Below are 14255 nucleotides of genomic sequence, written 5' to 3'. Positions count from 1 at the left end.
CCGGCAGGGGCGGAGGCTGCCGGGGCCCGGCGGGGGTGGCGCCCGCCTCCGCCTCCCGGAGCCCCAGCAGCGCCGCAGGGAGCCCGGCCGGCTGCCTTGGCACGGCGCGGTGCGGCTCACAGGTGAGGCGGCGGCGCCTGTGAGGGGGGCAACGGCTGAGGGGGGTGGTGGTGAGGGGAGCCCCTGAGGGGAGCGGGACCGGGGTGGGGGGGGGGTGAAGAGGGTAAGGGGGGAAAGGGGGGGCTGGAAGTTGTTAGCGCGGTTATAATTAGCGCCGGGGGGCAGGGAGGGGGAGGAGCGCAACTTTTTCGCCGCCCGGGATGGCGGCGGGTACCGGGGGGGGGCGCAGGAAGGGCCGGCCCCGAGCCTCGCAGCGCGGCGGGGCCGGGCCCTTCACGGCACGGGGGGGGGGGCATCGCCCGGCACGGCCCCGCCGGGAGCGGCTGCTGGGGAGGGGCAGCGAAGTTTGAGGGGACCCCACCGAAATTCTGAAGGGGGCACCTAAACTCCCTCGGCACCCGCCGCCGTCAGCCCGTCCTGCCCGGGTTAGGCCCGGGTTGCCTTCGAAGCGCGTCCCGGAGCAGCCCGGTTCCGAAAAGGCAGCCCCGTCCGGCAGGGCTTTGGTTTGTTTGCCGTCCTCCTGAGGTGCTTTTGGCCCCAAGTTAGCCGCAGGGTGGGAGGTGCCCTGAAAATAAAGGCTGGGGGCTCTGCTGGCTGAAGTGGCCCGAAAACAGGTACTTGAAAAGTGCAGGGGAAGGCGGTGGACGAAAATGAAAGGGGAAAAAAAAAATCTGCTGCATGTATTATTCATAGTGATTTACAGCTACCGTGGGTCTTGTATAAGTTTTTTTTTTTTTTTTTTTTATAACAGGTTGTAAAATCTAAATCTAGTAACCTTACCTCTGTACTCCTTGCTGTCACTCGTTCCTATATGAAATCATGTAGGGGAAAAATTACAACCTCAACCGTTAATTCTGCAGAATTTCTGTGCATTATATAATGAAGGAGTCAAATTTGATAACTCCTTGGACTCCACCTTTGTCTAGTAAAAGGTCAGACTTAAAACACAAGGGACAGCATTCATTTTATATCAAAGACTTTAGACTTTTTCTTAACTAAAGCTAGTCAAAAACTTTTAAATGTTCTGATACACTTATTAGCCTTTTTTTTTTTGAGAGTTCTTTAATGCTCAAAAGATTGCACTTGAAAACGAAAGGACAAATGTTTTAAGTGCATAGAAAATGCAGTCAGTGAACATTCTCCTCCCCTATGTGACTTAGCAAGTACACTGTAATAAACCTCAGTTTTGACCTTTTAAGCTCTTGCTGTTTCAAGCCAAAAAAGATAATGAATTTTCATTTGTCTGCTGTTTTTTTTTTTTTCTTAATTTTTTTTTTTAAACTACATATAATATGGATCATCTTATGATAGGAAAGGAGCCAGCTTCTGGGAGGAAGAGGGGGCTATTGCTGTATTTATTACTGTGGATTAGATTTAGCATTATTAGGTCAGGGGCATCTTGCTGCTGTTTTACTGCATCTTTTCAGTTCCAAGAGTCTGTAAACGGAGGAGCCCTTTGGTAGCACCATGGCAATGAGTTGCTGTGTAAAATGAACTGTATTCATTTACTGCTCCATCTGCCTAAATACAAGACTGGCTTTCACTAAAGAGCTGTAAAATAACATGAATTCCTGTTTCTTAAATACAGTCTTTCACAATCATCTGTCTAACTTGATCTTTGCTCTTGTGGTAACTTTGTGAAGTGATTGGAGCGCTGCAGCTGGGGGGTGGGTCTCTGTGTGTACCTGTCTATGTTGCATGCACACAAAACATGTCAGGTACAGTGCAGACGGTGGGCTGCTAGCCTGCATAAGGGCTTTTATCCTTGGAGCTGAGAAACGTGGATTCTACAGGTAGAGTTGAGACCTCTAGGGCATGGATTGTACAATTCCTTCTGTGTTTTCTAGCCTCCTTCATAGTTGACTGTCACTTCACCCTTTTATGTCTCCCACGGTTTCCAGTGCCTTGGTCTAATCCATGATTTAATCTGTCTACTCTGTTGGCAAACTGCAAATGCTCCTTTATCGGGATTTTGATGAAAATGATGATGTGCTGAATATAGCTTGCAATTTAAAGAGTATCCTGCCTGTTATCTTCTTGTAGGGTTTTGTGCATGCTGAAAATGAGGAAAACTAGGGAATTTCGTAAAAAATTAACTCCTTTTGCAGTCTGTAAACATTAGGGGCTAATTCTGAAATGTACTTCTTTACAATTCATGGTATAAGCTCTCCTGATTCATGATTTGTGAAACTATTACAAACTTCAGTAGTGTTTAGTAACCTGAAGAGGTGTCGCTGCAAGTTTTCACTCCAAAGCCTAACATTTGTAGGATCAGGATTCTCTTCTGTAGTATTAATTTATGAACACATTTCATGAGTTCATAGGTGAAACTATGAGGTCCTCTTACTTCGAGTGCATTCATGAACTTTAGTTTTTCTTATTTCAGTTTAACTGCTTTAGTGGGATTTAGCAGAAATAATTTTAAAAGTTGTACTGAATTGTGTGTTTAATAATTCTGGTTTAAAAAAATAGTAATGAAATATTCTGGTTTTTTTTTTTCCTTTGTTTTTCCCCTTAAGTCACATCATCCTACCTCTGTGGATGGCTTGGACTCGTGCATAGTTCAAGACTATTGGATGACCACACTTTATGCAAAATCTGGAATCTTCCTGCCTGGACTCCTTTCAATTTTCTAAGGGTAACTACTTGTGTATTTTAATTGAATCATATCTTACGTGGATAGCCCATGTTCTGATAATCAGCTGTAGATGTTATTTTTGTGGGCTAGAATGATAAACTGAATAATAATGTTTAAGATTGGGGTGTATGATATAAAGTGAAGTGTTGTAGGCTTGTTGAACACTGTAAGTTCTTTGGTTTGAATATTCTGAATTTGATTTTTTAATGTATTTTTTTCCTTTATAATGAGACAGTGCTATAATGTAACAAAAATTTGTAAAAATGATCTTTATTAAGATCACTGCATTGGATCCTTGTTAACAAAGGCCCCAATCTTATAGCGAGGCCCACTGTGCAGCTGTTGAATCTGGTGCAGTTTTTCTACCATGTGCCCGTGGACTTTGCACAGTATTACAGGCTTGTTGTGAGAGGAGAAGGCACTTTGGATACTGGAGAAAGGTTGCTGTAGGCCACTGTGTTAGGGAAAATGGAAGTGATTTCTGAGCTGGTTATTCAAAGTTACCTGAATATCCCATACAGAGAGCTAAAGATTAATGGCATTTTTTTTTGTTTTGTTTGTTTGTTTTTCTATCAGGAAAAGAGCCTTTTTTTTTTTTTTTTGGTTGCACTTACTGTTAATGGTCTGATCTTCTATTTCTAAGTATGGGTATGCAAATTTGACATTGTTAATAAGCTATGCTTTTGTTCTTAATGGACCTCTATTTAGGTCACCGTAACCCTAAAATATATGCCAGTATTAATTAGGTGAATGCATTCAGTATCTCTGTATTTGAAGTAAACAGATAGTGCAAGGAAAGAGGATTGAGAGTTGTTCAATTGATTAGAACAAGCTCTGAAGAGGTTTGTCATCACATTTAGAGTTCTTTTCAGTAAGATTTTTCTTAGGTGGAACCGTGGTTGTTTGGTTCTTGTGGTTTGGATTCCTGTATGTACTCATTTTATTATGATATAGTTTTATTTGGGAAGTTTTCAGATTTAGTAACTCTTGATAAGGTGTTAGCTTTGCTACCTGCTATTGATCCTTGGTTTAAATGATTCCAGAGCATTCTTACTGCTTAAAAAAAGAAAAAGGAAAAAAATAATCTAAATTTCCTGAAAAATACCTGCTAAACACACATGTATTAAAAACATACACCTGTGAGCTTTGTTGGTGTGGAACTATAGTCACAAGTGGAGAGGAGTGACACTGTTTTTGTGTTTGTGAAAGTATGGAAGTTTTTCTCTGCCTAACACTGGTATTGCCTCAGCACGTTTATGTATCAGCCTCTAGTGATAGATATCAGCTGCTAAGAATACGTTTCATTTACTGTTGTAAATGGCCCAGAGCCACTTGTTTTTAACTTGTGGAAAGTACACATCGTAACAGAGGAGGTTCTTGTCCAGAGTGAAATGTTGTGCCCTGAAACTAAGATAGCCATGGTAGTTTCTAAAGCAAATCTCTTACCAGTGCCGTATGAAAAAAATGAGAATAAGGAACTTAGGAAGATGTCCTTTAAGTGCAGGAATTTTCCAAATCTAATTAGACATGATACAAATAGCTGGAGGGGGTGAGATTCTATCTAACTTCTAAATCAAGGTAAAACTCAATCTGAAGTGCTTGGTAAACAGTATTTCAGTCCCTGAAATATTACTGTATGGTACGTATTTGTTCACTTCTTCCAAAAATAATGAAGTGACAGTGGACAGGTTATGAATTCCAGGCTGTAATGCTGGGTTTGGCTTACTCTTCCTCTCATTTCTTTCCTGTTCTTAATGAATACTCTTCCGCATATTTTTATTTGCAAATGTGGGAAGGGATGTTAGGTGCATCCATAGGTATGTTTTCTATTTTTGTTGGTGGTGGTTTTCTTACTCTTTTTTTAAGTCTGAACAGTAGCATGTCTTGGTTCTGTGTTGTAGCTGCTTTAGCAGTAGCAGGAAGACCTAGGTGTGTTACAGATTGGGATTTTGTGACCAGAAGTTGACATCAGTTCTCCCTTCTCTGGGCAGCTCTTTTCTGGTTGTTTCTAACTCCTGCAGAGACGTGGTTACATAGGAGCTTAGGTATGGGAGTAAGCTGGTAGGACTGCACTCCTCCCTATATGTACATTTTTAGCCACCTCCAGCAGTTACTCATCTTGGCTAAAATGGGGCAGGGTGGGAGGGGGAGACTTAAATACATCTTTGTGTATTTAAAAGTGTATTCTGGTCCAGGTTACTTTTTACTTTCATGTCTTTTAAAGGTGTTTAATTTTCCTTCCCTCCCTTCCTCTTAATTTCTGCTAACAGCCAAGGAGTGGTGGTGTGGGGATCTCCAACGTTTGCTGAGGACACCAGATCAGATAGGCTGTTCTGTGTAGTCTGACGGCTTACTGGGTTACGTAAGTCATGTTCAAGCGATCAGTGTTAAGTCCGGATGGGAGGAAAGGATTTATGCTGTGTCTGTTAACTGTACCTTCAGCCTCACCTTTCTTCTGGGCAGCTTCTTATAACAGGTAGTGCTAGTCAAGACCCAGACCACCACTTAATTAAAGCTTAATGAGGTTGTCACCTATGCTAAAACATATGGGGGATAGGGGAAGGATACCATTAAAACCACTCTGCAGTGTATGCTGAATAATTCTGAGAAACATCCATTAGCTGTGGGGATGTTTGTCTTCCTTCACGTTTCCTGCAGATAGATGCATGCTTGTGAAATGCATCCGTGGAAGAGAGGAGAGCAGGAAATCAGGTTATCAATCAGCTTCAGTCAGTCACTAACACGAGTCACTGATCCGAGGAGACTTCTAGCAGGCTTTACTGTTAGTTGTTTTCCATGGTTATGAGCCAAAGGAGACTCTGAAAGAGAATTACCTAAATTACAAAAGCAAAGAGTCTCTAATTTTGATGTGAATACAAGTTAGCAGAGCTGCCTTACTGAAAACTGGACAGACAGCTTTCACTCCTGAGGTGCTTGCACCTATTCAAGTCTGACACTTGTGTCTCGTGAGGAACAGTTGTTTATCACCTGAGACAATTTTAGGCTGAAAAATGCAACGCTGTCTGTATGACAAGAAATAGCAAATTTGAATTTAATAACTTCGGAAGAGAAGCCAGAAGGGACCGCTACTGATGAAATAATTTTGACCTCCCGTGTAGTGCAGGCCAAGTACTCTGTTGGTGATCTTGCCATTTAAACAGTCTTTGATGGTAAATGAGTAATTCTTGTGTAGTTAGCTGGAGTGCTTGTTTTATGCCTGAAAAGTATGTGTTTAGACAACTTTAACTGTGCCAGTCATGTTTTATATGCTCATGGTTTTTGAAGCTTTTCTGTTCTAAAAATTAACAGCTCTGTGCGGTTCCAGATTCTAAATGCTGTTTAACTTGTTCTTAAAATGTTTTTGGAAGGTGAGGAAGAAGAAATTTAGTAGTTTGCCCAAGTAGGAGTAATTGAGAGTTTTCACATGCTGTGTTCTTCTTTGTGACTGTTTCCAGCTGCACTTCCTAACCATGTGTCAGTGGCAGCTGCACTGCACTATCAGACCCCGTGACAGATGGAGCTGTGTTTTTCCTCTGAAATGGTGGCACGAGTCCTGTATTGTCCACAACACGTTGCAATGTGAATTTTTCTTGGTAGGCTGGAATGTTTCTTCTGAGTAGCTGCAAGCTCTGACCAGGCCTGTTTGTTTGGTATTCCGTGCGGATCTGCCAGCCAGTGACGTGCCTCTTCCCTCCAAGTTTTTTCCAGCTCGGGTACAGTGTAGGATTACAGAGCATGGAGGCTTCTTCTCATCTTAGCAGGGAGGAGTTCACATGAAATGGACTCCATGGAACTGGAAGTAAATGAGGAACGTGCTGTAAGGGGCAGAATTTTTATGTATAGTCTCCTTCATAGTTCATGGACATAGGTCGAGAGTTTGGCACTGCTAAATGTTCAATTCACTTTGTTTCATTTTCCACAGAATAACTTAAAATAAAAAAGCATTTTGCTATAAATGGCCTGTGGCTCAGTTTGCATTACTACAATGAGAGAAGATGAGAAAAGCCAGAAAAAGTTTCTGAGATCTTACATTCCTCATTGTTCATATTTGTGGTTTTCTTTTTTTCCATGACAAAAGATTCTAAAAATGTGGTCATTGAACTTTTTCTTAATGGTCAAGGAAACGCTTACAGTTTGCCTCGTTTATTGTTGAACAGCTACGCATAGACTTCACATTAGAACTTGGCATAGAGTTTAATTTTTGTTCAGTTTATTTTCTTACAAATTACAGAGTTATCAGATTGGCGTGTGCCAAAATCCTGTCACTAGATGCAATTTTCTGAGATCTGAGTAGGTTCCTAGAATTGGACAGGAGTAAGGAAAGTGCAGTTTCTAGGTGCCCTCTTTGTACTTTACTGTGCCTAACTTGTGCTTCTTTAAGTGGGCTGTGTGGTTCTGGTAGGGCTGACAGCTGCACCCGGTGAGCAGCAATATGCATCAACGTGGAAATGTGGATTTTTGTGTGGACTTGGTTGTTTTCCCTAGTAATAAAAATTGAAATGAGGGGAACACTGCATAATTAAGTAATGTGATCGATATATCGCAAAGTAGCGCTGCCAAAAGAGAGAGTATTTGACTGGTTTGGGAGTTCTGGTTTTGGGGTTTGTGTTTTAATGCACGATGCTACAAAAGGGCAAATTGCTTATGAAGTATGAGGTAGTTTAAGAAAATGACCCTGTCAGAAATTCTTATGCTAAAAAGTAAAGCAAAAGGCCTGATAAAATGTAGATTAGCTGGTAACAAAGGGGCTTTGTATCTTTTGTAGGTCAGCAGCTGAGTGTGTTTGACAAGAACTGAAATTTAATGTCTCCTGTAGCAACCATGACACTAGTCATTTTCAAACCCGCTGTACCAGTGGTACCCTGGTTTTATTAGCCTTTTTCAAATTTTTATGTAACCTCTGAAATCACCTCCCTCCTGGAGGGGAGACTTGCAATTAGGGAAAAATCATACTAAACAGGCAGAATTTATGAAACGTAAAATAGGAGTATGTTTGTAAAACACCACCTCAGACATCTGCGGAATCTGTTAAGTAAAAACGTTTGAAGTTGGAGCAAATAATGTTTCTTGAATTTAATTTTTGTAGTTCAGGGTACTGTCACACTTGAACTTTGTTATGTATTTCTAGAATGCTCTAGGACAATTTTTTATGAAGGAAATTTGAGGAAGGGAAAAGGCGTCTGCGTATATAAGCATGAAATATGTAGTCTAATTAGACTACTGTATGACTTTAAAAGTTAAATATTTGATTTTAAGTTGTTCTTGTGAAATTATATATCTTCGCTTATGCAAGTTTGCTTGCTCTTAAGCTTGTGTACAGAAATTAAAGACCACGTTTTTGATATGTTAGAAATTAATTATTCATGTAATTCAAACAGATAAGTCTAGTATTTCCTGTGTGTATAATATAGTGTAAATATATGTTTGAAAATGTATTAAAAGCAGTAAAGTGGCAAAAACAAGTCTTCTGAAAATATAAAATGACAGAATTAGTCTTCCGTGTCCGGTCTTCATTTACTTGCCTTAGGAGTATGAACTTTGGTCTGCACTAGTGGAGAGAAAAGGAAACAGCTAACGTGCAGTGTATGGGAAGGATGGCGCGTAGTGAGCACGTGGCTGTTTTGATGTATGGTTTTATTCTCTATTTGTACAGGGTCTGCGGGCATGCCTTAGTTAGCGCAGCATTTAAATGCTACTTAAAATGGAGAATTAATAATTTTCTTTATTTTTTTTTCAAATCATTTGGAGACACTAATTATCTCCATGATATGTCACAAGTTGGTATATTTAGTAACAGTCTTATTGCAAAGGTCTGTATAACTTGTAGTTTTTCTTAGATTGTGTCTGAAGTTACCAGTTGCTGACAGCATTGTTGATAGTTTTGCTGGGGATACCTGGCACACACACACACACACAGAGCCCCCAAAGTACTTCCAATTATTATATTTGGTGCTGATCTTGTTCTGAGTGCTCAGTGCTGCCTGGCTCTGTTGGTTCTAGATGGGGTGCTGGGATGGGGTGGGAAGATTACCGACATGAAGAGGCAGCCACATTCAGATATCTTTCTTTAAGACATTCAGCTGCTGCTGTGGCGGTTCAGCAGAAAACTTTGGAGTAAAGCACACTTTCAAACTTACAACATTTAAACTTACACGATGAACTTAAAAAGTTTGCAACTTTGGCAGAATTGTTCCTCCAGAGGAGCTGAGTTCTCCACCAGCCTAGTCCAGGCAGATGAATGTAGCCATGGAGCCCTGCAGTGCTTCCTGCAAATCTGGAGAAATCCTGAAAGTAAAAGAAGCTTTATCCTGCTGCCATCTCCTTGTCCCCAAAAGTCTGGCAGCTGGCAGCTGCAGCAATCAGCTGAGCTGTTGCTGGCAGTATGCAGTGCTCACATGAAAAGGAAGCTGGGAGGCCCTCTGCAGCGTGCAGTGTCTGGATTGTTGTGTATGAAGGATCTGCCCTAAATCTGCCATGGGGTGTCTAATTTGTGATTGCTTAATTTTTTTTAATTGTTTGGGAGTGAGGTCTCTGTGTTCCATGGACACATCGAGATGTGTGCAATCAAGATTTTACCTGTGTTTCCTGCTCGTGGTATAATTCTTTTCCTTGTGTGCACAAGTGGTTGCTTAGTGTGTGTTGTCCCTACTAAATAAAACGCTTTGTGTTTTGATGCTGGGTAATCATCATTCAAGCATGTATTTTGCTTGGATCACCTGTATTTTAGGTGTGTATGCCTACAATTAGTTTTGGTGTCACTGTTATAGACCCCCCTGTATTTCAATGCAAAAGCACACAGAGCAGGTGGGAACCAACAAAGTTCTACTTCTTTACTGTGTCTATTTAGCAGGATTGGTCGCTTCTAAAATTCCATTTGATAACCTCCTGCTGGATGTCCTCAGAGTTAAGTCAGTAGCAGGTTGTGAACCAGTAGGCATGAGCACTGATGATAATCCTTGGAGTTCTGCAGCCAAGCCAGATTTAGTCTCAGATACGAATTGGGTAGAAGGATTCCCTAGGAGGCCCAGTTCCTGGTCTTGCTGTGTGGTTTTACTGTAGTAAAACAATTTTAAGTCACCCAAGAAGTGAGTTCTATAAAAGAGACACTGAGCAAGACGTTAAGAATACATTAATGAGATTAAAAATGGGTGTTAAAACTAGTTTTACATTCTAAGCTACTGTGCCTAGAAACAAATGAATGTTAAATTGAAAATGTTTAAATATAAGCATCTATTTCATTTCATATGGACATAAGACTTTCATCACTAATGAGTTTTGTATTCCACATAATTTAAATGGATAAGGCTAAAAAACACAGCTAACCTAGCAAGTTTTAAAATAATTAAGTTCATATCCTCATAGTAGAGTTAAAAGTAAACCTTCAAAAGCAGTCTAAGAACTTCTAAATACTGTTTTTCAGACAGTAGTTACTGTATCTGTCATGTTTTCTCTCGAAGAAAATCCTGTGAAGCAATACAGTTGGAAAGTGCATCTTCTCAATGAGTGTGCTATGTAGGATTTTATTGTCTTTCAGTGTTTTATGGCATTAGAATCTAAGTCAACCAATAAATTGTATGCTATGGACTTTTGAAAGTGCCTGTTGAGATCTTGCAGAAGTCTTGCCCAAGGTTAATTCAGAGTGTTTCTCTTTCAGGTTCATGTTGGGGAGAGGCCTAAAACGCAAGCTGAGTGACTATGAGGAGAACATGGCTGGTCTCTCTAGTGCCTTCGATTCCAGTCGAAATCTGCCATATCCGCTTAAGAGGCAGCTGGTGCTTAACATGTGCCTCACCAAGTTACAGACTTACAAAATGCTGGTGGAACCGAACTTGCACCGCTCTGTCCTCATAGCCAACACCGTGCGGCAAATTCAGGAGGAAATGAGACAAGAGAGTAATCAGCAGCCAGTTAATGTCTGCGCTGGCATTACTCCTAGTACTCACAGCTACACAGGGATGGAGTCATCTGGGATTTCCCTACAGTTGCCTTCAGGTATTAGTCAGCAAGAGTCTAACTGTTGTGACTTGCGGTCTGCAGAAGACCAGATAGAAAATAGCCTGCTGATAGTCTCAGATGATGATATGTCATCTGCTATTTCATCAATTCTGAAGGATTTAGACTTTGTAGAAGACATAAGCCCACCTACTTGTCTGGTTCCTACTGGAGATGACCAGCCAAAGTTTCCAGAAAATGCCGGTCTAAAGCTAGAAGATGATAGACAAGATTTGAAGGGAGCTGAATGCGTGTTTGGTTCCTTTGAGATTTCAAATTCAACTAGCTACTTGAAGGATTTGGCAATAGATGACATTTTTGAAGATATTGACACTTCAATGTATGATTCAGACTTCTGTTGCCCTCCGCTAACGCCACCCAGACCACCACCTCTTGCTACAGAAGAACCGTTGAAAACCTTCCCATCGTGTAATTCTTCTTCAGCAAACAACATTCAAATATGTAGAACAGATCTGAGTGAGCTGGACCACATCATGGAAATTCTCGTTGGATCCTGATACTTGTTTTACCCAAAGATACTTTTTGACTGCCACTCTCATTTGGTTTCAGGATAAAAGCCACTGGAAAAGTTGTAAAGAATTATTTAAAACACAAAGTAAAGAATAATTTGTCCATAGTAGGGTTCTCTAATTCCAAAACTTTTACGAACCAGAAAAGTGGCAGTCCTTTTTTTTTTTTTTTTTTTTAAAGAAATATTTATTTATCAGAACTGTGCAATCATCTTTTTCCTTCCAGGGTGTATGTGGAACTATAGGCACATACCCTTATCACCCCTCATGCCTCTTTCAATAAACTTTTTTATGTGCAATTTTTAATTTGTCAGAAGAATTTACATGCAAAACAAATTTCATATGAGATGATCTTTTACAAAGCCTCCACTTTATTTTTAATATCAGAGTCTATGCCAAGTTGGCATATGTCAAGTTGCATAGTTGGATTGCCTGGATGCAGACACATTACTAGAGATGGGTATATTTTAAAAATGAGACACGCTTTGCTTTCTTTTGGTCGGAAAAGCAGATCAAGACACTTGTCAACAAAGTCTCTTGCATTTTCTAAAGCATTCAGAACTATTTATTTTTGTAAATTTTATAGTCTTTCTACATTTTACTACGTTATTTCATCATAGTTCAAATATAATGGACTTCTAGTTGGATGTGTTTAGCACTACCTCTGAGCTGAAATGCTTTAACTCTTTCCAGTGCTTCGTCTAAGACTGCAGATCTTTTTGTTTCTATTTTTTTCTGGGGGAAAGTACTTCTAACTCATTAAGCTGATCCTTTGACAGTGACCTAGCTGATTTGTGAAATCAAGGGTATTCAATGTTTAAAAACTTTTAAGTATTTACAAATGTAATTTATATGTAGATTGTGCAATTTAACAATTTTCTGTCAGTATTATGTGCTTAGATTTTGAATAATCTTGGCGTTCTTTAAATTAAAACTTACTATGTACAGGTAGCTTTTTAATCTGTTTTGGAAAACACTGTCCTTCAGCTCTGCTTTCACTACAAAGTTTAAGATGATTTTTATGTGCAATATTATTTAAAAAAGATACACCTTTGTATACCTGGCATTGTAGAAAGGAACGCTTCGAACTTAAAACTTCTAGCACCTTGGGAGGATACTCGAGGAGTCACCGTTTCTGTATCCTTTAAGAGACGAAGTTGAGAAGGCTTCCTGCTGCACCCACCAGTGCTCGCTGTTCTGAACGCTCCTGAAATACTCGCTGGTAGGCGGTGAGTCAGTGCCGATGACTAAGAACCGTCCTGCAGCTGTGTCTGTGGGAGCTCAGGGGTCTGACTGCTCGGATGCAGCGTCAGGACTGGGGCCTGCCCGCGCTTTGAAAGCGTTGTTCTGGTGGTGGCTGATGGCTGTGCTGCAGGCTGTACTGAAGGAGGGTTCGTGTGTGTGTGGCAGGTGTGTATATAAGTATATATAAGCGCACTCGTTAACTGAAGATGAGATTTGCAGTGAGAACTATTTTTTCTGTAAGACAGTTTGGATACTGTTTCAGCTTGAATTGAGGTCTGTATTGATCCTTGCTATTGTCTTCTGAAGTACACACTTGCACACTAGTTATTTTTAGGAGTTTTTGATTGTTTTTTTTTTTTAACTATAAAACTTTTACTTTGGTCTTGAAAGCTGCAGCACCTGTCTGATAAGAAAATCTGTAGTTGTAAAAGCTTTGCTTTGGTTTTTTTGTTTTTGTTCTGCTGGGACTTTACAAGAATGGGGCATCTGCAGAGAAAGAAAACATCTACTGTGTGTTGCATCTCACAAACGTTGGAGTCCTGGCCCTATTGACGGTGCCAGGGTATCGGCTACTATTTTTAGTCTTAACTGATGCTGTAGCACACCTACCTTGTGCAAAGATCTTTTAATTTTTTTTTATTTTTTTTTTACTGTGACTCTTTTGGTTAACAGTTAGCTGCCAATACAGTTTGGTATCCCAGACCAGTGGAGAACCAGTTCAGGTCACATCCTTGCAGCCATCTGGGTTGTTTAGCAACCGAAGGGTATAAATGTATTTATATGCATATAATGTATTGATTCTAATATAAAACTTCTGATCTAAAGTATTTTGAATTGCTGGATAAAGGGATTTGTTTGAAGAGTGTATAAGTAGTTCTTGGAGAGGTACAGCTTCAGAATGTACACAGATTGTGCATTGTGTATAGACTACTCTGGCTTTTCCTCAGCCTCTACTTTTGTATTAAAGATATGCCTGAATAAATCCTTGAAATATTAAGGGCCTTCTGCACTGTGATGAAGCAGAGTTGTGGTTAAAAATGTCTTTAAATTCAGTGATGAGGAATAAAATAAAAAAGACTGCATTTAATTTCTTCTTGCATTTGAAAATATGGAATGTTACTATGCAGTAAAGATATTTTGGTATTAAAATTATATCATGTAGCAAATAGTGAACAGTTAATTAATCCACTTACCTTGCAACCCCAACAGAGAGAAGACTTCCTTTTCAGCATTTACGTGCTGAACTTTTTTGTACACTTCATAAATAGATGAAATTGTTGGTACATTTTATCAACAATACAAAATGTGATTTTTGTTAAATTGCTTGCCACAAAGCTCTGTTTCTAATTGCTTGCTTGCATCACAGTGCCAAGACCATAAAGCTGGTATGTAATGCAGTTCGGTAATGTATGGAATTATGTGCAAAGGGAAGATTAATTTTTAAATATGCACAAACTAATTTTAAAATCCTTCCATGTAAAATGAAGTTAGAGGCTAGTTGTGGTGGACCTATTTATTGTATGTTTGGAAATAAAAGCCACAGTTTTGCAGTTTAACCATTTATATTTGAAGCCTCTAGTATTTGTTTTAAAAACAAACAATTACCTTGACACCTTTCTTTCATCCTTTCATTTACAAAGATGAAACATTTTCCCCCAGGTGGTTGCTTTTATACTTTTTTTGGAAATACAAAACACCGGTGTTTCATCCCGCTTGCACGTGAGGCTCGT

At 40.0% G+C, this 14255-nt stretch overlaps 1 protein-coding gene across 2 annotated transcripts; it reads left to right on the top strand.

Moving 5' to 3' along the window:
• Positions 1-14089, top strand: LOC118250227 (SERTA domain-containing protein 2-like). 2 transcript variants are annotated; one of them, XM_035551139.2, is made up of 3 exons: positions 1-122; positions 2640-2758; positions 10413-14089. In XM_035551139.2, exon 3 carries the CDS (start codon positions 10417-10419, stop codon positions 11266-11268), a length of 852 nt encoding a protein of 283 aa, XP_035407032.1. In that variant the 5' UTR covers positions 1-122; positions 2640-2758; positions 10413-10416; the 3' UTR covers positions 11269-14089. The 2 variants fall into 2 exon arrangements, with proteins under 2 accessions (XP_035407032.1, XP_035407033.1); XM_035551140.2 differs by lacking the exon at positions 1-122 and adding an exon at positions 376-734.
• The last annotated feature ends 166 nt before the right edge of the window (positions 14090-14255 follow it).

The sequence above is a fragment of the Cygnus atratus genome, chromosome 5 (assembly GCF_013377495.2).
Source record: "Cygnus atratus isolate AKBS03 ecotype Queensland, Australia chromosome 5, CAtr_DNAZoo_HiC_assembly, whole genome shotgun sequence".
NCBI lineage: Eukaryota > Metazoa > Chordata > Aves > Anseriformes > Anatidae > Cygnus > Cygnus atratus.
Note: the sequence above shows the minus strand (reverse complement) of the source record. Positions and strands in the feature narration are given on the sequence as shown.

What these genes read in the sequence shown, in the direction of transcription:
- LOC118250227 (XM_035551139.2), top strand. Translation starts at nt 10,417, where the DNA reads ATGTTGGGGAGAGGCCTAAAACGCAAGCTGAGTGACTATGAGGAGAAC.